The sequence below is a fragment of the Pelobates fuscus genome, chromosome 1, assembly GCF_036172605.1.
Source record: "Pelobates fuscus isolate aPelFus1 chromosome 1, aPelFus1.pri, whole genome shotgun sequence".
NCBI lineage: Eukaryota > Metazoa > Chordata > Amphibia > Anura > Pelobatidae > Pelobates > Pelobates fuscus.
Genome location: NC_086317.1, coordinates 374,163,452 through 374,187,815, shown reverse-complemented (window position 1 = coordinate 374,187,815; position 24,364 = coordinate 374,163,452). Strand labels below are relative to the sequence as shown.

At 40.0% G+C, this 24,364-nt stretch overlaps 1 protein-coding gene across 4 annotated transcripts in view; it reads right to left on the bottom strand.

The window, feature by feature from the left end:
* Positions 1-24,364, bottom strand: part of DGKH (diacylglycerol kinase eta) — a 228,624-nt gene that overhangs the window by 73,731 nt on the left and 130,529 nt on the right. For all 4 annotated transcript variants that reach the window (XM_063425971.1, XM_063425969.1, XM_063425972.1 and 1 more), the window contains 2 exons: positions 20,512-20,622; positions 16,101-16,181 (listed from right to left, as the gene is read on the bottom strand). In XM_063425971.1, the coding sequence (XP_063282041.1) occupies positions 16,101-16,181; positions 20,512-20,622 (192 nt within the window). The remainder of the gene's footprint in view (positions 1-16,100; positions 16,182-20,511; positions 20,623-24,364) is intronic.

Genomic DNA, 24,364 nt, shown 5'->3' with positions numbered 1-24,364 from the left:
AAGTTGTGGTGGGGATTTGACTGGTGTGTGTATTTGTGTTTAGCAATGTGTTAACTATCCACTTACTTCAAGTGCAAGGGGTTTTCATCCACACTTTTTTCCCCACCACAACTCTTTTGGTATGTACTTTACAAGTAACGTCAAGCCTCCATAGCAAGCCAGTAACCATCTCATGCTGATGAGTTACATTAACAATGAAACAGCTGTCCATGAGTGGTTCACTGGCTTTGCTCCTCTTCCTGAGTTGTGTTGCAAAGCTGTTGTATATAGCAGACAGATACTCCAAGGAATCCATGTATAAAGTGGCATTATGAGGCAAAAATGTGTTTTTGTTAAGCTAATTTGCTTATGCCTACCCAGAATCCCTTGCAGTAGTGACAGCACTGTTAAAGTGAGATTTCTGTGGCAAAAGCATGTCTTATGGTTTGACTGGTGTGTATCAATGTATTATATATATATATATATATATATATAGATATATATAATATCGCAATTTGTCTGTATTTGAGTTCTTTATTATAAGCTGGTATGTTGTGAGACACCTAAATTATTTTATTTTTTGAGACAACCTATATTTGTATTAGTTTTTTATTTTTTTTATTTTTTTTTAGCACAGTAGCACAGTTAGGGTAACAGGCTGAACAAATGGTCTTGAAAAGCAATTAGGGTGCAGTGAACAACTGGCACAGTCATTCCCAACATCTGCAACAGGTCAGTGCGATGCAGTCCAGTCTACAGGTACCAAAAGGCACGTGCCTCAGAGACTAACAGCTAAAATCTCCATAAGGTTAGAACCAAGTATGCTAAGCTGATTCGATACCAATCATAACTAGTCCAGCAGTCGTACCTAAACTGTCAAATCCACTTTGACTGCCATGAGGGCTGAAGGAATAGAGAAATTGGTTGGGTATGAGGGAGAGAAGGAGGAGTAAGGAGTGAGGGGGGGGAAACAGAGTAAGAGTAGGGTAGGAGAGAGAAGAAAGAAAAAGTGGGGTTGGGGAAGGGGGATTTTATGAGGGGGCAGAAAGTCTGCTCCTAACTCCGGGCCCTACTACCCCAGAACCACAGCGTCCGCATCCATAGTCAAGGCAGCAATCCGAAGCACACATAGCAAGCGCAGTGGCCATAGAGCACCCCTCCAGAAGGACTACATCGTCACAATGCCACACATACCCCACCATCTGAAGGCCCAGAATCCATCTTCAAATTTCACTTGGTGGGATCTGGTTGGTGAGAAACAAATTATAACACTACCATTCCATTCCAACACTGGAGGCATGGCAGCAAGAATCATGGTGAGATTGGTCTGTATATGCATGCCAAACTGAGAGCACTGCACTTTCCTACAACCAGCAAATTATCTACAGAGGACAAAAGAAAAAGTCTACAAATAAAACAATAGTGAGGGAAATCAAAGAGAAAACTCAAGAAGGATGGTTGAATCACCCAAGGGATATGACAAGAATGTGAAATGCATGCAGAAAAGAAGAAGAGGACAATAGAAAGTGTTGATGGGGAAAGGTAACGGCTAACAAATAAATATATATGATAAAAATGGGGGCAAGGAACCCGTAGATCATAGACATGAAGCACGGAAAGTGTAGATTAAAAAATATGACCACAAGAGGGACAACATAAACCATGAATGTGAGAAACGTTTAAGGTATTCACAAAGGATATCCCCCACTTTTAGAGAAGCGCTCTAGTTTAAGATGGTCTACACAAAGTGGATTGCAGTTTATAAAACAGCCCAATGCTGCCTACTGATAATTATGCCTATAATGGTGCAGCTGATTAGAAAATATAATCTAATAAAATATGCAATAAGTGTGTAAAAACGTACCACTACAACTGCAACCATGCATATAAAGACCTTTAAAAAGACACTGTAGGCATTGTAACTGCTTCATCTTATTGATGTGGTTATAGTGTTTGGAGAACCCTGGCGCCATCTTTCTATTCAGTGTTAAACTGCTTTAAAGCTAAACTAGAGTCCCTGGCAGCTTGGAATAATGAGGAAGTATTAGCATGAGTAGCAATGGCTGCCTGTGATTGGCTGAGTGTGTCAGCTGACTGCATTCAACCTATCACAGCACCCATTACAGATAAGAAGTGGTATGTCTAGAAGGAAGTGTATAATCTCTGAATTAGCCATACCTCTAGCCAGAGATATGCTGTGGATGTCCAGAGATCCTTATTTACATTTACACTGTTCAAAAATGGTTTAACCTGAATGGAGGGACAGTGTGAGGGAACTCAAGGCACTATAACAATTCAATTATTTATATATATAAAAAAAAAAATGATTCGGGGGCGGGGCTTGGCCACCATGCTGAGCGGCCGCAAGGAGAGCGAGCTCCTCGCTTAATTCGATTTAACCACCATAATCCAACACCGTCGCTCGAAGTATAGCCACAGATGCATACCTGGCGGTGCAAAGGTGCTACCGGGAACACTACCTGTGCACATAGCTGCTGGCAAGACTCGGATCCAACTCGCTTGAAGTGCGGCCTGGTGTGGGCCCATCCGGGAGCTGCGGCCGGACTCCTCGGAGGGACTTCGCCGACGAAGCTGCGGCTGAATCCTGTTTCCCCCCCTCTAGGCCGGTGGGGGTTATCCTGGTCCCCACAGAAGCGGACTGCGTTAAACCTGCTGCACCTAACTCCAGCGGCAACCTCGGCCTCACTGCTCCCTCAAGATGGCGGATACACCTGGCCCAGCCTTGCAGGGCCTAGGCCCATCCCAGCCACTTACTCGAAAATCCATGGACACTGTCCTAAATCATTTAGACGCAATCTTCCAGGGCTTCTGGCAAAAACTACAAGAACGGCAGAGATCCCAAGCGGCTCAGCGACAGACAGGCAGGACACCGTTACAATGGAGAAAGGTGGGAACCCTCAACGCAAGGCAAGACCGCAACAGCTTACTTATCTGGTCACTAACCCTCTTGGGTCAGGAGCCTCCAATGGTGCCACCCCCAAGCTCAAAAAACAACCGCTGAAGGTAACGGCCCCAAAGTGGGTCCGCAGAAGGCAGAGGGGAACGCTCCTCCGCAAGATGGCGAGAACAAGGTCCCATCCACTACACACGGTTTTATTTGTAGCTTGGCATAACCTTGCCGTTTTACTATCTTAACGCAGAACCATAGGCATGTCCCACAACCTACGTTCTTATCCCTATATACATGTCTACGACCTCACATGCATAGAATAGAAGCTCTATCTTAAACTCTCATCTAGACATGTTCTGACTAGCTTGTACCCCATAACACTTAAAAATGTGCAGTACAATCAAATGCCTTATGTATGTTATATGCTGTTCAACTAAATGTCTTGCCACTGCTGTTGGGGCAATGCAAGAATGTTATAATTGCTCAACATTGCTCATTATGTTTCTGAATAGAATGATTATATATAATTTATTTATATTTACAGTATTCATAATATAGCAAGTTTACACACATGGGAATCTTGTTTACAAGATCATGGAGCTTAATAGTTTGAAAAACGTGGAACCCAGCCTTACAATCCATGTGTTTGGAGATGTAAAAGGTAAAGAGCATTCATTACATCTATAACAGGAAGCATATTGATGTAAAAGTTAATTGAGATGCAAAGAAATGTGGGTGGCAGAAGGGCCAAGGGAATCTGCTCTAAAACTCCCATTATTAACTGGAAAAGCTATTACAGCACTAAGTGCCAAACTGTAAAACATCATAACAGTCTTTGGAAACCTTGCAAAATACCCACAATTTTATCCCATGTTAATTTAGCTGCAACTTTTGAGAAAAATAATAATAATAATAATTGCATTCTGATCTAATTGTTTCACTTATTCCCCCCTCAAAATAAGTAGCATGTGTTTAGAAATCTGTATTGATGACTTGGACAGAATGAGCACATCTTCGCATGCAGAATTGGATCAATAAATACAGTTCTGCAAAATGTTACAATATTTCCAAAAGATAAACAGTCTTTGGCAATAATGTAGTTACACATCCTGCAAGGGTAAACGGGTGGTGGTGGTGGTGGGTGTATGTATGAGAGAAGATTTTTAGCATTTAAAATAATTGAGCAGTTGCATTTTTGGGTCATTTTTTTCACTTCTCTAATGGATTCCTTCTGACCTATGTAATCCATACATATTTGCACATGGTATACACATGCAGTGATTACAATGAGTTCTCTGATAGCTTTCAACGAGGGATCAGTTACTCTTTAAGTTTTCTGTTCACGAAAAACCATTTTACTAGAAAGTTCTCAGCTGTGGGAAAAGCAAGTCTTATGGCTTGACTGGTATGTGTGTATTTGTGTTTAGCAATGTATTAACTATCCACTTACGTCAGGTGGAAGGGGTTTTTATCGCCACTTTTTTCCCCACCACAACTCCGTTGGTATGATATAGATATATATATAAATATCCATTCTGCCACTAGCAGACTATGTTGATTTGCAGAAAACAAGGAGAATCAGAAGTCTTTTTAATAGTTCATGTTTTTATTTATTATCTTCAAAATGTGTACATAAATTCACTGTATTTTTTCTGTGCGATTTACAATACTCTGAATGGTTCAGCTTAGTCTCACATCGAACCATAACAAAACTATGACTTTACCTGTAATTAAAAATGCTTAAGAGATTCAAAAGTGGATATTACAAGCTATAGACAAGATTTACAAAGTGACATGTGACAGTTGCAAAAACTTGGAGCCATATAGAGGTTTTGTGACTTCAGTCTTTGTAGCTTTCTTTTACTATACATGTTTTCCAAGAGTGCTCATCAACATGAGCACAGATCAGCCAAATAACTAAAATGTAATCCCTACTTTTCTAATGAGCAAGCAATTTGCTAATATTAGCAATGCAATGCAGACATGTTTTTTGTTTGGGCAAACATTCTGACATCATGGTAAGGATTCCCTGCATTGTACTACAGCCAAACATGAGTCACATGCAAGTAATGAATATGATTTAAAGCAATTGTAGGAATAAGTGTACTCGACATAATGCAGAGCAGTGAATCAAGTGTTGGATTAAATGTAATGAAGGAAGGATGTATTCACTGGCTCAGTGATGTTCAGATTCAGCCTCTCTATACCCAATGACATATCATGGTGGCCAATAATTAATCTGGTTTGCAAAACTGTTCATGGTGGTCTCTTGTAACTGAAGGGACTCAGGCGGTGACCACTTCCATCAGAGCGCCCCTGTCTTTTAACCCTACAGTGGAAATCATTGCGGTTTTGCAGGAACTGCAATGTTTTTATTGCAGGGTTACCATGCCTCTAGTGGCTGTCCTTCGGAGGTGCTTCCGTAGCTATAACCAAGTTAAACTGGGCGATAGGTCAAATGACTATCACAGAGAGCATTTGCTTGGTGCACACACTGGACTCTAAAAACTATGGGAAAGCATTGGGTTGAGATCATCAATCTTGACCAAAAAAAAAAAACAACAGGAGATTGACACTAAACTCCTTACTCTATCCCAAACATCACTGAAGAATTTCACTTCCCCATTAATCCGTGCAAATATTTTATCTGAAAAGTGTGGGTAAATGGCTTTTAACTCCTGTTCAATAGAAATTTGTCAGTGCAAAAAGGGCTGCAAACATTTTATGCCAGCAAATACTGCCACAGTCCAGCACTCAAAAATATTTACTCATTATGACATATTCAGCATATAAAGTGAGCTAAGTGTACCAAAGAATACAAGGCAATACAAAAAAAAAAAAAAAAACCCCAAAAAACTCATCCATGGCTTTCTAGCATTATAACAACTACAATAAGCTGCAGTGTTTTTTCTGCTTGGAATAAACTTTAAGGTTGTCTGCTAGACTTTAGCCTTACCGACCTGCACCATTTTAGAACATATTTAAAGGGACACTATAGTTACCAGAACTACTACAGATTAATATAGTGGTTCACGTGTCTATAAATAGTCCCTGCAGTGTTGGCACTGTAAACACTGCCTTTTCAAAGAAAAGGAAGTGTTTCCATTGCTACCTAGTAAAACCTCTAGGTGTAATCACTCAGACGTCCATTAGAGGTGCCTCCTAGTTCAGTGCTGCATCCGCGTTTAGCGTCTCCACACTTTGCATGGAGAAACTGAACATTCGCCATAGAGATGCATTCATTCAATACATCTCTATGAGCAAATGCTGATTGGCGCACAGTGTTTTGATGCGCATGCGCAATAGCTTATACCAATACTTTCCTATAAGAATCTCAGCCATGGAGGTGAGGAAGAAAATATCTGTATTTCTGACACTATAGTGTTGCTTTCATTTATTTTTTTCCCTCAAATTTTATTTTGTGTCATTTATACCAACATAATAGAGTTAGAAATTACAAGGATGGCTGTTGCATTGGATGAATGCATATCTATGGACCATCACCAGTGTCTTATACAGAGTCTTACAATGGTGGATTTAAATTTCATATAAACTTAGCATTAAAGGGGAACTGTAACTTCTTAGGTATTTTAATGAACATGTATATTTAGCAAATATGTTTATGTGACATCAGAAAATATAAAATTAAATGTATGCACCCTGCTGTATTTACTGTGAATATGGAACTGTTTGCCTCCATCTTATATCCCTTTAATGACGGATATGAACACCAACGATTTTATACTTTGGTGAATCCTTCATTTACTGTACATTCCAATGATGCGTACACGTAAAAGGTTTCCTTACACTGAAAGAGAGTCTGTTGCCAGGCTTACTATTATGACTATAATTACATTCTCATCCACTTTCATTAATCAACATGAAAATACAGATCAACGATAAGTACATCTGCGGCTGGAAAGAATTCATCCATTAGAACAGACATCCATCTTGTTTCATTTTTTTTTTTTATTCTAACAATAAATGCAGCTTCAATATATTACACATGGTAGATGATCCGATTGTCTGATTGCTAGATGCTTTGGGCGAACTAATGCCCTTGGGTTTTTAACAATAGGAAATTGGATTTAAAATAAATACATAAACACCTGCTCAATTACTAGCATTTAAATATTGTACAAAAGGGAAAGAAGAAGTAATTCTTGGGTGTCTACAGCAGATCTGGTGTGTGGGCAACATTATACATTTATTTTGATGGACTTTATATATAATCAACATAAATTCCACATGAATTCATAATATTTGCACAAAGATGGTGGAGCTTTTCACAGTCACATGGTGACACATGGTTATACCATCAGACTGTATTTAAACTGCAAGTTTACATGACCATCCTCGAGCTGTTATTCCAAGTCCCTAAGATTATTTCTTGTCAACGTGTTGTGATATCTTATAGAGTTCCACTTGAAACTGTGCCAGCTGTACGCTCTCAAACCATGAGCTGAGCTGTGCACTGCGGGGCTTAGCTGTCAACAGTAGTGGAGTTAGGGTGGACCCCAGAGTAGATATCAAGCTATTCCAGAGCAGTTTGAGCAGTACAACTGTGGGGTACTACTAGTAACTGTGAAATTTTGAACACTAATAGAAATACAGGTTGCCTACATGTGGCTTTTTAAAACCTAAAGACTCGGTGATGATCTATGCCTTTCTAATGATATTTAAAGTTTACTCCAACCACCAAGAATACTTCTGCTTTTAGAAGTGGTCATGGTGGTCGGAATCCGTATGTGCAGCGTTAAGAGCAATTTGCAATTTTGTGCCGGAGGTTAGATGCACCCACGGCACACATGACTTAGACAGCCCTCAGACTTAGACATGACTTAGACAGCCCTGGTACAGGCTGCTTAATGGGAGTTCCAAGCAAACAGTATGTCTGTTATCAACGTGCACTGCACACTGGTGGCAGGTGTAATTGGCTTCTACCCTTGCAGTCAGCAAGGAGCAGCTACAAAGTTCCCTTCCTCCATTTAGAACATTTTCTTTTATATAATATATCTATCTATATATCTATCTATTTATACATATACACACATATATATATATATATATAGAGATATATATATATATATATATATATATATATATATATATATATATATATATATATAGAGAGAGAGAGAGAGAGAGAGAGAGAGAGAGAGAGAGAGAGAGAGAGAGAGAGAGAGAGAGAGAGAGAGAGAGAAATGCATGCATGCGCTCTAAACGGAGGAAGAGGGTTCAACCAAATGCTAGTGAACAGTTCTTAGGACAAGATTGTGATGACGTCAGTGTAACATTTGGTGGACCTTAAGAAGAGCTAATAAAAAGTGTAAAGATAACCTCTTTTCCAAATTCTACAATTTACAGTAAAATAGGTTGTTTTCACCCAAGCAGGCCAAAGCGGCGAGACTAGATGGCCTATTCCGCCTGCCAAAGCCACCCACAGCGCCCACGACAGCATCCGCTGACCTCATCATCCGATTTCAATCAATGTCCGACAAGGCCCTTCTGCTCACGGCTACGAGGGGGAAGACCCCACTACACTTTGAGGGCTCATCTCTGATGCTGTTCCCAGATCTCACCCGCAACACTATCACATGGCGCAGGTGACTAAGACCGCTACTGCAGCTCCTTCAAGCAAAAGACATCTCGTACCGCTGGGGAATACCCAAGCAGCTTCTATCTACCCACATGAACATTGCCTACAAGGCACGGAGCTATGCGGAATTGGAAGCCCAAATGCACAAGATAGGCATCACGGGACCACAGAGAGTGGCCGGCACGGGACTGACACACATAGACCCCTCTGCCATTGAAGAGTTCATCCCCCGCACGGCATTGCGCCCAGGACCGGAGAGACTGACCAGAGAGCTTCACTCTGATAAACCACCCTCATTTTACCTGATTGACGATCGGGTCCCCTCCAACACCACCACCGGTGAATCGGTGAATCCTCGAACTTATGACTTACGAGCCTGGTTTGAACTTTCTCTGTTCCCAAGACGCTTACGTTTATAATGATGTTTTCTCTTTTTCTCTCAGTTAATTGTTTTAGTATTGTTTCCATGACATCTCACATACTCTGACTGATGTGGCCAACCCACACAAAAGGGCTAACCCCTCTGGTACACTCGCACTTAGAAATCCTAGACATGGGCACAATGCGCACTAAGCGATTTCCCCCCCCCCCTCCTCTCGATAACTTAAAGAAAGCACCGCTTGCGACTTACTGCCTGTATCAGGAGGGAGGTAACTCCCGACAGGGACATCCACGACACACTGAATCGACAAACATATGCACCCTGGGGATAACACTAGACGAACCCCACTCTTAAACTGTCCTCCCCTACTTAATTCATTTCCATCCAGCCTTAAACTCACTTGCCCAAAGTATACATTTCTGCAAGCCTCAACAACTCATGAGACATCTGTCTCACCAACCCTTATGCCCAAACACCTACTATATAAGAAAGGGACTGACTAGGGCTGCTAAATGGGCTGGGACTCCCACACATTTGATTTGTTATAGGTTTTCCTAGCCTTTCAAAAAAAAAAAAAAAAAAAAAACCTTATATGCCAACTTATTATGCCACTACAATTCGTGTACTCCCTACTGCACTGTCAAAAATAAAGAATTATAAAAAAATATATATATATTTTTTTTTACAATGATTAAACTATAAAAAAAAAAAGAAAAAAAAAAGCTAGACAGAACATGCACCTTAAAGGAGCCTGCTGCTTCTTTCTTATGCATTCCACACCCACTGCAGGGTGGTGGACACTGACCCAACCGGTGTCCTATCTCTAGGTATGCTGGAAAAGTGTATGCTTGACAGACTTACACAAAAGGTCCCCATCAAGGGGGGCTACAACCAATACATTTGTGTGCATACCAAATGCAACAATTATCAAGTGCAATTATTCAAAGGTAAAAGGAAAATTATGTTTAAACTAAATTTGTCTAATGGAGTTTACAAACATTAAAGTTTATCCAACAAGTTTTTAAAACGTCACAGTCACAAAGCAGTCTTGAAGTAAATCTGAAGGACTGAAATTTTTATCTACATAGACACAAACACAAACATTTCATTTTATTTGCATACACAACTTGTACATGACAAATGGTCAATCATAAGACATTGCTCCTTTTCACGGCATTTAATTAAATTTAATGTTTGTTGAGCTTCGGGTTTAAAAACTACCGAAAATCCCCCAACATTTGTTACTGACAGTCTACTGTATACACAGTGCATTCTCAATTTAAAGTACAGGCTCTACAAAGGGTGAAGTTGGGAGTCTGTTAATCTTTCATTTTCTATGTAAAGCAGATTGAAAGGAGGAGTTGGTATTTACAATGTGTACTTTGCCAGCTACTGTTTGATGTGCACGAAACAGCATTTTTATAGCCACTGAACACAAATATAGACATTTGTTACAGTACAATATTGTAGAATTAAAGTGACAAAGCAACAATCATGATGAAGAAATCATAGCTACTTCCTGGTCCCTGCAGAAGAGGCAGATTTGAATCAAACACTGTAAATTCAAGAGAACGTGTATTTCTCTGTTTTTCTGACAATCACTATAATAGGATCACATTGATTGTAAGCGTTTATTATTTTTATTATTCTTTGCACACTGTGACTTCTTTAGACCTAAGAATGAAAGAGTAATGGGGGAGCAACCATTCCCCCATACTTGTAAAATGAACTGCTAACATGCTTTAGCTTAGCTCCTAGGTCTGTATGAGCCATTACAAGAGATTAAACTGTTCTGGAGGATTGATTTTCCAGTGAATATAATGTACATATTGCATTCTAATCCACATGGATTTTAATCCTTTCAAAATTAAAGTTTGGGCATTTGCGGTGATAAAAAAAACATGAGAAAATGGATGCAGGAATGAAATTATGCAAGGTTAATGTGATTTAGTTTTAAAGGTAAATGCAAATACCTTCTCAAAGTTCACAAAAAGCTCACTTTTTTTTTTAGTGCCAATACCAGTTTTGTAAATAAGCATGAAAGCCAACTCATTGTTCAACCACAGTTTTCCAAATATGTATATCTATGGAAACCGTAGTGATAGGATGACCACGCAATCACATATACCTTAAGCCCACTTCAGCAGTGCTCCTAGCATGGTTCTGAAGGCTGCGGGCCGGCCAGACAGTTTGTCAGTGGGTGGCACTGCCACTGTTCTGGGTGAGCCCACCTTTTATGGTGTCACCAGTAAAGCGGGTTAAGTATTGGCAATGCCCCCCTCATTGCCTTACCCGTTATATCTTAATTCTATATTTCACATTGCTGGGAGGCATGTAGACACATTGTAAAATGAATCCAAATAAGACTTTTTTGCCTATAATTTGCCATTTGATTTTCAGCTCTCTGTAATTTGGAGTTTAGTTGATAACCCCAAAAGAGTATTATTTACATATATTTTTTCATTATCTATTTAACAAATGTTACATCGAGCATGAGGTTTCCCTTAACACATGTAGTTGTCTTTAAGAAAAGTAAAGACTTATCTTATTTGAGCTGTTTAAACAATAAAGACATCTCTTTATATAAAAGGTTTTGAAAATAAAATTCCCACAATGCTTCTTACATATTCTGCACTGAGATAAATTCTTTAAAAATTGCAAAAGGACACTTTTTTTCCTTATAACTATTCGTTCTCACCAATACCCAACACCCCAAGAAATATTATAGTAGACCCTATCTTAACATATTTATTTAAAAGTGGAAAACGCCTCTCTAAAACTAAAACATTTGAAGCTTACACTGTGGGAGAGTACACTCAATGCAGGTGTGCGCTAAACAAGTATTTACCTTGGCACGCGTCTAAATGTAGACACGCTATTTTTAGCTGTAATTGATTTTCAGAAAGTCATTTAAGTTCAACAAACAGGTCACAAGGAGATGGAAAAAAATATACCAGTTTCTGAAATGGTCAGTTTTTTATGATTTATCTAAAGATGATATCGTAACAGTATGGTTTAACGTTCTCTTACAGTTATGCTGTTAGATAAAGACTTTCCACTGAAATCTATACACAAAATATATGTAATACAGGTTGTACTGGAACTACATTTAACATATGCTTCTGGAAGGTGATCATCAGGAGCTTAGTATGCCCCAGCAATAGCATCTTATGAGTGTTTATTATTCATTCTTTATTTTAGATATATAACTTGGCACCATCTACCACCAAATGAAGCAGTACACATATATCCATCAGTAATGGGGAGAAAAAAAGGGAGTAAAGATTAGAAGAAAGAGATCCTTAAAAAAGCATGTCTTGTATGTCTTCAACTGAATAAGGTTCTAAGCACTACTGTGCATACCACTGGAGCAGGTCTAATACGGTTACCCTTAGAATCCATTTGGTGCTTAATAGCCGTTATATTATTATTATTATTTGAAAAGCGCCAGAAAATTCCGTAGCGCTGTACAATGGGTTATAGACTATGTATGGGAACTAGGATGATTTCCGAACTCTAGATTTGCTTTAGCTAGATCTGTGGCTCAGATACGAAGCGCTGAACTGATGAATCTGCAGAGAGCAGCCATTATGTGGCTGTTAGACGCCTATTGACAGGTCTGTGCAGAGTTGTGTTCTCCGGAGCACTGACTACACATGCATAAAGCCTTAAAGCTCTAAGAGAGGCAGAGATTTGTGCAAGACCTCGATGGCCAGACACAAGCTGAAGGATCTTGTAAAGTAAGAAAGGACTAAAATTGTCTTCTGCAAGGATCCATTGCACAGGGAACTTTGAAGAATTGCTTAAGTTATACGCCACTGGGTTCAATGACAATGACAGGAACTCTATACACCACGGCATATGCAATGTGCAAAGGTTGCTGTGATGCTTAGTGTGCCCCGTTCGGAACATTTTGGGTACACTACATATCTACAGACACCTCCCAAGTTAAATTATGATAAACAGAAATGCATGTATACCAATTGCCATGGTTTATTAGCTCTTTATACGTTTCATTTAAATATTTGGTCTTGTGACAGTATTCTATTGTTTGTGCTTTCCATAAAATGCATTTCATTTCTCCCAGGTAACATTTTCTAACTAGGGCAGAAAGCATAGTCGTAAAAGACTTATGGTTTAAATATCATACTTAAAATTAATGGTCATGTCAACAGTTCGAGGTTGAGACTAAAAGGTAATACATTTTGAAGCACTTTGGTGATCAATTTCTTTTCACATAATTCATAGCCAGATTAGATGTGCTGATCTATCTTACTGACTTGATGCATAGTGTTCAATTCTCAATAAAGTCTCTCATGAGAAACACGGATAAAGAAGTAAGCAAATGCAAAAGGGAAGCATTAAAAAGGCGATAAGACTCATAGCTGGAGATTTCATGGAGCAATCACATATAACACACCCTCCAGCAATACCTACTGATTTGGTATCATGCCTACTTCCCAACCTCTCTATTAAAAGCAGATGAGCATGTCATATTTATTTATGTGTGTTGCACACATCAAATGTTAATACACCCAAACCTCTAATTACATACACAATGGCATTAGACCAATCAAATCTTTTACAAGGTGAATGCAACTGCCAAGTAACACCCACAAGAGATCAGAAAATGAGTTTATCACATGGTCAAAGTCCAGGCATCAAAGTTCATGAACATTTAAACAGGCCAGGGGGTCAGAAATCCCACGTATTACACTAAATGTCAAATGAGAGTACAGGTTACACAAACAACTAATCTTTAGGTAAAAAAAAGTGTTTAAATTGAGTACAGGTTACAGGGCACTTCTCTAATCTCCTTGTCAAGCCAGTGGGCGTCACTTAACAGCAGGAAACCAATTATGGCTGTCCTAGGTGTGCCTACAGCTTGGCAGAAGACTGGAGTGGCATCTGTCTCTCTGTGCAACATAGGAGCATTGGGAACTGCAAACATACAGATAGACAAAAGAACGCCCCAGTCACAATCACCAACCAGGCCCCCTAACCTAAGATACAATCAGTGGCGTACACACACTCCATGGGGCCCCGGTGCGAAACTGATCCGTGGGCCCCCCCCACCGTGAACCTCTCCCCCCTGACTGTGGGCCCCTCCCCCCCGACACATACATACAGACACAAACACATACACACACCCCCGACAGACACATGCAGACACATACATACACACATGCAGACACATACATACAGAGACACACACGCAGACACATTCATACAGAGACACACACACACATACATACACACATACAGATACACACATACAGAAACAGACACACGCACAGAGACACAGACACACAATCATACACACATACAGAGACACAGACACAAACATACATACACAGACATACATACAGATAGACACAGACATACACACATACAGAGACACAGACACAGACATACATACACACGCACAGAGAGACACAGACACATACATACACACACACACACACAGAGACACAGACATACATATGGATACACACACAGAGACACAGACATACATACACACATACACAGACATACATACACACATACAGAGACACATACATACAGAGACACAAATACACAAAATGTTTCCTACCATGTGTGGGTCCAGTGGTGGCTCAGCCTGATGGGAGTCAGAGTTCCCACTCTGACTCCCTCCTCCTTTCTGTTTCCTCCCGCGCGGGCTCTCAGTATGCTGGGAGGAGTGACGTGCGGTCACTTCCTCCCAGCCGTGATGATCTCATCACAGGGGGCCCGGTTGAGCACTTAAAGCGCTCAGCGCAGACCGGGCCCCCTTCAAATCCATGTCCATCGGGTGGCCCTGACAGCATGGGCCACCCGATGGACCCCTTGACATGCGGCCCCGGCGGTTTGCCGCACAGCCGGGGCCGCAAAGTGTGGCAGCTGCTACCCGGTCGCGGGGGGCCGCAGGGTGGCTGGGCCCCCTGGAGTGCCGGGCCCGGTCGCAGCTGCGACCCCTGCGACCGCGGTACGTACGCCACTGGATACAATGATCAGCAGCAGTGAGAGAGCAACAGGTGAGCTGTGACATATTGGATAAGCTTTGGTTATACTGTAGAAGAGGACATAACACAAACAATCAAAAGACTGCGTCCCACAACTTGCCCCAACACATCTCTTAATAGTGGGCAAAGAACACATCACACCATTCTGCACCAAACCTAAATGCTTTTTTGTTTTGTTTTTAAAGAGACATTATTTTAACATCACTAAAGCAATAAGTTCTCGTCCTTTTATTCAGATACGCAAACATAAATAACATTTCAGCCAGGTTTAATAAAGACCAGTAGCGTAGTTGAAATGCTACCGGTTAGTGTGTACAGTACATCTGAAAAAGAAATAGCTTTTTGCTGTAAGGCTTGCTGGACATTTGGTTTTATTTCTTGACTACATTAATGGTAGTGGGTGCACTCTCCCTTGGTTAAGATATAAGTACGATAACAGAGAATATTGAAAAAGGATGAGGATAACCCCACATTAATCAACAAACAATTAAGACTCTTTTGTATGGAAGGCAGGTACGTATTATTCATGAAGACATCAATTTAAAATCAAGAATGGATTATTTTTTATTTACATATTCAAAATGTGGAAATATGTTTTAAGCAAACCATTAAAGGAACACTATAGTCACCTAAATTACTTTAGCTAAATAAAGCAGTTTTAGTGTATAGATCATTCCCCTGCAATTTCACTGCTCAATTCACTGTCATTTAGGAGTTAAATGTTTATGCAGCCTTAGCCACACCTCCCCTGGCTATGATTGACAGAACCTGCATGAAAGAAAAACTGGTTTCACTTTCAAACAGATGTAATTTACCTTAAATAATTGTATCTCAATCTCTAAATTGAACTGTAATCACATACAGGAGGCTCTTGCAGGGTCTAGCAAGCTATTAACATAGCAGGGGATAAGAAAATCTTAATTAAACAGAACTTGCAATAAAGAAAGCCTAAATAGGGCTCTCTTTACAGGAAGTGTTTATGGAAGGCTGTGCAAGTCACATGCAGGGAGGTGTGACTAGGGTTCATAAACAAGGGGATTTAACTCCTAAATGGCAGAGGATTGAGCAGTGAGGTTGCAGGGGCATGTTCTATACACCAAAACTGCTTCATTAAGCTAAAGTTGTTCAGGTGACTATAGTGTCCCTTTAAACAAAAGGCCTATCCATAAAAAAGCAAAAAATTCTAAAATCTTATGAACACCTTACCGTGAAGCTGTTGTTGACATTTTTTGTGCTTGATTCAGCTACGCTGGCGTCTGACAAGTCAACCTCGTCAAATATTAGAGACTGTGAGCAGAAAAAAAAAATAAGATGATTATTTAACTCATAATTAACAGAGGTATACAAAACATAAATGTGATAAATTGTGAACCCTGCTACTTTGACTGTACAGGAAAAAAATATATAATATTGCTTAAAATTACTATTCCTAAGCAGTACAACTATGTGATGAAAATCACTCATGCTTAATTATATCAAGAAAGGCATTTTGTATGCAACATATACATTTAGGATGTCAAGACTATTATATATTATATATACAGACCTCTCTAACAAACAGTTTCATATTTGTCAAAACAGCATAATAATCTCAGTGGTATGGTGACCCCCTTAAGACCACAACATACTAAGCAAATTTCCAAGTTTCTTTATATGTAACATGGTGAGGCTCTCTGAAATGTGGACACACAGAGTGCAGCGGTCAATCTACATGATCAGGTCTCTATTGGTGGGTTTTACTTATACTGCGAAACAGACATTGCCGGGAAGGGGGAAGAGGCACTTTAGGGGCTGAAACAACCAATATGGGGCTTTCACAGAGATCCACAAGAGCATCAGCTGCACACTGTTCAATTTGTTTAATTTTAATTGTACATCTTTTTTAACAGAGTAAGGTTTTTGTTTTTTTATCAAGAAGGACCCAACAATACAATGATCAGCCACAACATTGCACATACACACACACACACACACACACACACAATCTGGAATGTTGGTTCAGTGCTGAATATGTTCATGAGTAAATTTGAAAATCTTTTTAAGATGGCTTTTAAATACCAACCCTGAAAAGGGATTCAATAAAGCAGATAATTAGAAAGGATAATTACAATGTTGATCACCCCAAAAATAAAATTTAAATGCCATGTAGAGGTAGTGGTTCAGGGACTGTAACCCCTCCACCACTACTGCCAGACATACAAAGCCAACCTCTGTTCTAACTGCCTTATTTGGTTTACTATTGGAATACTGTGTAACTGCAAAAATCAGCTCTACAGCGCTTTGACGTCAAACAGTGAGAGTAAAAATAGTGTGGATTTCTGCCTCAAATAAAAACACTGTGTCCCAGTACTGTGTGTGGTAATCTGTGATTGTTCTGCCAAAATAGCATTTCCCATAGGGGTTGCATAAAGAGATACTAAAATAATTCTTTAAAAAAATGTGTGGCTTCTCTGTGCCTTTCAGTGCTGAGGCCAGGCTGAATTGGAATTCTTCTATTTGTAGCCACAGCTTTTTAAATAATGATTTTGTACACTGGTAAATCATCTTAAATGGTCTTAAAGTAAGCACCGCTAAGTGGAAATCACCCAGTTACACACACTGATTTTAAACAGGCATCTTTTAGCCAAATGCATTTTTTTTTTATTATTATTATTTATCAAAGAATAGAAAATGCAAGAGAACGTCAGTGAAAAGATTTAAGTTTGTGACACTAGAGCTCATGCTTTCTTCAACAGTTGCATTTCATGGGATGAAATTATAATAGGCAAATCACATCCATTTTACTCTACAAGTCCTTTTAAACCACGGGACATCAACTGTAGATCTGACATGCTTTGGATTAGGAAATATAAGCATTATAATATCTGTGCTTTTCAAAGAAACAAGAAGCACACACATAATATTAGAGGAGTCATTTGTAAGCAGCTAAAATTGAAAATGTTGCAGCATCAGATAAGGAAATGTTATAATAGATGCTTTATGTCTCAGGCAGGAAATGTAGCCGACTTGGGTTAAAGGGACACTGGCATAACGTTTATGAGTTTACAGCTATCAGCCTAAAAAGTTATCTGTATTGTTTTTGCATTAGTCCAACCTCCCCCATTCTAAAATATATGGTTATTATGTTCTGACTGTTATGAATGCATATATGATGTCACAGATTCTGAGTCCCTCCTTAACCCCTTAAGGACCAAACTTCTGGAATAAAAGGGAATCATGACATGTCACACATGTCATGTGTCCTTAAGGGGTTAAAGTGTCTCTTATATAACAGATGTTTATGTCATCAGGAAGCACAGAAACTGTTTTGTTAGGGGTTATTTAAAAATATTTAAAAAGCTTATAAAACAACATGTATTTATTTTTTGCACTAACCCCCGTTCTGCCATAAACTACTTCTGTCCGGAGACCATAACAACATAGTAAAGCCCAGTGTTGAATCCAGCACTGTTTGGCTCTGCCCATGTGCTTCCACTTCTGGCGGAGACTTGAATCAGGAAGCCTCAAGTAAGCCTCTCCACAAATCTGTAACTCGCAATTCACACAAATTCACATTAGCGGCGCACCTGTCAGACTTCCTTTTAACAATTTAACCCCTGATTGTAAGCCAGCAACACTAGCCTGTTCTCATGCAGGGTTTTGCTACTGCGCACATATAGCTTTCACTTAAAGCTACCAAGTAACATGTCTTTCTAAAAACAGGGTTATGTGTGCCTTCTGGGCTAATGCTTGCAAACAGGTGTTTGTCCCTCAAATAAGAGAGAATTTTGACTACGTATGTACAGAGCAGTGACGTGGGGCATTATCATCGAAATTAAATACATTGTTTCTATCAACCTTCGTCACAAGTCATTGTCCACACATTCAACCTCGCACCTACATGCTTTAACCTCGCACACCTCCCTCCATGGTATCTCAAGCGCTACTCAAGGCTCATCTAATCAAAAGCTTATACTAAACTCATCTTCTCCTCACTGGACTCATGTCCATCTCACATAGCCCTATCAATTTCATCTGCAACCAATATCAATTATCTCAATTCCCTTACCCAATGCAATCTCCAGTCCAAAGAACAGTTAATTTATAATATCCCCATGACACTCCATATCTCCAACCACTAGTCCCAGTCGCTTACATTGCCACAGGGGGAGTAAAGAAAGAGGGATCCTAGAGAGAATCTTGTGAAGAATCCTGTGCGTATGAGCAATTATGCCAGAGGCATCTATTTACATAATGCAAGAAGATCCCTGCTACGTTATCCATGTGACAGCTGAAAGAAAATGTGGAGTTGTGGTCAAAGAAGCTTCTTTAAGATGTACTCACTGCCGCATTTGCTGTAAAGCTGCACTTACAAGTGGACTTCTACCTCATGCATATCATCTGACTGCCTTGGGATTTCAGTCAAATTCCAACTCATCATGTTTGGGGGGTAAAATAAATAAATAAATAAAAACACTTCAAAATTGTTAGTAAAATGAACACTATAGTGAATATATATTTTTTCTAGCGCCATGTCAGTCTCGCCGTGGCTGGCATTGCGTCGCTCAGCCTTCATGGCTGAGATGATCAAAATGATGATCTCAGTCAATCTAATGCTTCGTATAGGCTTTTGATCACCCGCAGCAAAGCTCTCTGCTGCGCTAATCAACATCTCCTCATAGAGATGCACTGAATCAAAGCTTCTCTATGGGGAGTGTTCAACATTTCCATGCAGAGCGTATATTTGTTCTGGTGACTATAGTGTCCCTTTAACAAGGTTTAATTTTTATCTCACACCACACTACTCAAGGTTGATGATCTCAGCCAATCCTATGCTTTATCATAGGAAAGAATTAGGAGGCTAGTGCACATGCTCATTTAAATGCTGTGCTGTGCCAATCATTTGGTCTTCATGAGAACATCTGATTGCAAGGGAGCTTATCTTGGCTATTTCTGCTGAAGTGCCTCTATAGACATTTAAACCCTGTAATGTAAACATTTCTGTTTCTGCAGGATGCAATGTTTTTAATTGTAGGGTTAAAACGACAGAGACATGGCACCCAGCCCACTTCATTGAGTCCCTTTAAGTCTGTAAATAAAAAAGGGGGGCTGAAAAGCATCCAATAAAAAAATAAATTAAAAAATGAAGCATCTGGCCTGTTCACAACATCCCCCATTTCTAACTCCCCTTAGTATACAGGATAGAAGATAATGTACAATAAACAGATGCATTGCATTGACATAAGCCATCTAATAGTCAGGGAGAGTTAAGTGCTAAACCTTTATTTTTAGCAAGGCCCCTCACTACCCAGTAATACACATCATGGCTGTGAATCTCTAGTAAAGGTAAGTTTACGTGATGGAAAAAGGGGCACTTTAAACTATTCTATCTTCAGTTAATGAATAGCTACCATTCAGTTACCAGCTGTCACACCGTAGGCAAAAAGAAATACATCAGCTTTGCAATAACATAAACAGTCTTAAATGGGATAATCTGAGGTTGTTAAAACGTATTTTCATGATACAATAAACATTAAAGATCTCGGTCAAAAGCGTTTAAAACAAAACGTAAAAATGGATGGCATTTTACGACCCATAAAGAAAACATGGTTTAAAGAACTTATGTCAATTCGGCTACCTTTGAATCCTTGGCATAGTATAGCGTTCTGCCTCGCAGCTTAAAATAGCGTTTTTTCCATCTCTGAAATGAACTGGTTTGCTTCAGTAATAATCCTTCTTTGATACTTGTCTGGAAAGTAAACAGAAAAAACACAATTGTCAAAATGGAATGAGCACATTCTTCTTATCCCTCCAGTGCATGAGTGGACAGCAGCACACTACTGAGCAGGAAGAACGTACAGAACAGACGCTCATGAAATCACATCAAAGCATATACACGTCTTCTAGAGATTTACCACTAGAAATTATTAATCTTTTCAAAATAAAAGTCCGTCAAAAATCACTCACATTTTCTTACGTCAATTTGATAGAGCAGTCTCTTTAGAGACCATATAAAGCTCAACCAATTTTCTTCAAATCACAGAGTATTCTTTAAATGGAAGTCACCTTATTGCTGGTTTGCTATTTAATAAGGAGCTGTCCTGAGATAAGCAGATTTAAAAAAAAAAAAAAAAAAAAAAAATGTAAACTTCCAAGTAGCTATTGCTTGTGCTATTCAGTGTGTGTGTGCGCGAGTTTGTGTGTGGTGTTTGTTTATGTTGAGTATTTAAAAGGGACACTACATGATGTCTTGCATTTATTCCGCTCTAATGAATAATGAAAAAAAATATCCAAAAAATAAAAATATAGGAAACAAAACAAGCAATAAAACATACCCATACATTTTCTGTCTCAAGTCAGCAGATTCTGCTGGGTCACAAAGTGGCTGAGATTTCTCTGCCAGTCCTTGTCCTCCCATTGATTTAATGGGGAAGATATGTATCTCAGAAATTCATGGTCAGCAGCGGTTTTACGGATAGGTAGTTTAACATGTATTATTACTTTTACTCAATAAGACACAAATGGCACAAAAAGCAAGTTTTTCATGCATGAAGCCATAAATGGAATTACATGTATGCAGCTGGTACAGCTTCTCCCATAATATGCAATGAGAGAGGATGAAGAACATATCTCTTAGGACTTGTATGTTGTGTGCAAATCGTTCATATAAAATATGTACCAGTCTAAGGAGGAACAGAGGGCTTATGGCTGCAGCAATTTTTGTTTGTTGTATGCAAGGCTCACTTTTTTTTGGTTCATGAGGATGTAGCAGAAAGTTCTGCTCACTTTAGCAAATTTGTCACCGTCAATTACTCGCTGACGTAAGCTGGTAACCAACTCCTGCAGAGCTTGCAACTATATAATAATTCAGACTCAATAATATTAAAACAAATCTTTTTTTATTCTAAAAAGAAATGATGATGAAACATGTCTTGAAATATCCCAACTTTGCATCTAATTTTGCAGAAACCAGTCAGTATCACAAATATAGAATATAATGTATTAAGTACAAACCACAAACACACACACTTTTTTTTTTTCTTCAATCAAGTAAATGCTTAAAAAAAAAAAAAAAAAAAAAAAAAGTTGAAAAGCCACTGGAGGACAAGATTTGCAGTAATAACTTGTAGCCGAAGACAACTTCACTACTGACATTGCAAATGCAGATCCTGGAAATTTGTCAAAAACTGACAACATAAGTAGACATCAATTATTTGTGCAAATTGTCACAATCCTTTGATATGATTTAAAGCAAATCATTGTGTTTCAATGATTAGTAAAGTATTTCTACACCTTGAAAGAATAGTCTAAGCACCATAACCGCTACAGCTCAATGTTTCAAACGATTTGACACCTGGGCAAATTAGTGAAATCAATTCTGCCCGTGTCTGGATGAAATTGATTAAGGCTACTTTATGGTGTCTAGCCTGACCCTTTAAAGAGTTACTCCAAGCAACTGGAGGAGGATTGGGCTTAGAGGAATATTTGGCTTTGGTGCTGGAACAGTGGTAAGTTTATGCTTTCATTATTTTTATTATATTATTAATTTATTTATTATTTTTTTTTATACAACTTCTCCAGCACTGCAAAGGTTATTATAACCAAAACAAGTTTTTTCTAAAAAAAAAAAATTAGTTTTTGGTTGAAGTAATCCTTAAAACCGAGCTTTCATGGCCAGATAAACAGGGCTTAATGGAGTTGAATCCCCTGAAGGCCCACTGAACTCGAAAAAAAATGAATACATTTGTGAAAGGGACAAACCGCTTCAATCCAGCACTGAGGAAAGTAACCATTTCCAGTATAAGATGAGCAAAGGCTGACTCCTTCACACTAACTAAATTTCCCAATTATTTTTTCCCGTGGAACCCTTTGACATAGTGTATCAACATCGTGGAATTTTATTTTATGTTTACATTTTACTCCACCCAGCCCCCCTACCTTTAGGCGTGCTGGCATGGAGTCCCTGTGGTCCAGTGGGGCTGCTGAGTGGCTTGCGTGCGGACGGTGAGGGGGCAGTGATCTCCCTGCTCAGCTCCCTCGCGCACTTCTTAGTGATGCCGGAGTGACGTCATATTCCGGCTCCAGAATCACTGCTGTGCACACGAGGGAGCTGAGCAGGGAGATCACTGCTCACTCGCCGCCCGCGGCCATTTTATTTTTTTAAACTTTTGGCGGAACGCCAATTGGGGTTCTGCGGAACACCAATTGGGAAACGCTGCTCTAAAGGACTCTCTTAGTGAGCCATAATAATGAAAACGAGGGTTATCGTAGCATGATATTCAAAGGATAACATTTCCAAGGGCTGCAGGATCAGGTCATTAAGAAAGTTCCCAAGTACATTAACTGCTCAAGACCAAACAGATAACAGATTGGAACACACGCCTCATATTCATACTTTCTCAATATCAGATTCACTCTAGGACAGAGTAACGTAACTGTCGTAACATAAGAAAAAGAACAGCGTTTACAGGATGAATTTTCATGATAGAAAGGCAAAGGGCTAGACAGTCCAGTAAAAGGAGTTAAACATTTGAATACATGTTTAGGGTACAATTATGTGTAGCACCAGGGGAGGGCTGTCAGCCTTAGGCCCGGGGGGCAAATCCAGTCACGTGGCCCACTGCACCAAGAGGAGAGAAAAAACACCTTTCCCATGTGATTGATAGGGGGGAGGGGGGCAGTCACCTAAACAGACACTCAATGACAGGCACACACACGAAAAAACACACACTCACTGACAGGCACACACTCACTGACAGGCACACAGACACACACAGAAAGACACACTGTTACAGGCATACTGACTCAGACAGACAGACATACTGACACACACACACAGGCATACTGACTGACACACACACAGACAAACTGGCACACACACAGACAGACATACTGACGCACACACACACACACAGACAGACATACTGACGCACACACACACACACAGACAGACATACTGATACACACATACACCCAATCTTTACACTTTTAAAACCAGTAGACAGGGGCTGAGTAAAGGGACAGGGACTGTAGTGGAGGGTATAAGCTGTAATTGGGGGTTTAGGAAATGTAGGGGGGCGGATAGGGGCTGCAGTAGGTCGATGACTACAATTTGGGAAAGGGGCTGTGGTGTGGGTGATATGGGTTGCAATTGGGGGAGAGGAGCTGTAGTGGGGATGTTATTAGGGGCTGTAGTGGGGGGCATAGGGCTGAGGAAGGGGGCAGGAGCTGAGAGGGTGGAAAGGAGGAGGAAAAGTGTGGGACAGGGGCTGAGAAGGGGGCCGAGGCTTTGGAAGGGGGATAGGGGCTGAAGAAGGGGACAGGGCTGAGAAAAGGGATGGGCTGGGCAAAAGAGGATAGGGGCTTAGGAAGGTGGACAGGGGCTGAGGAAGGTGGACATGGGCTGAGGAAGGGGGGACAGGGGCTGAGGAAGGGGGGACAGGGGCTGAGGAAGGGGGGACAGGGGCTGAGGAAGGGGGGACAGGGGCTGA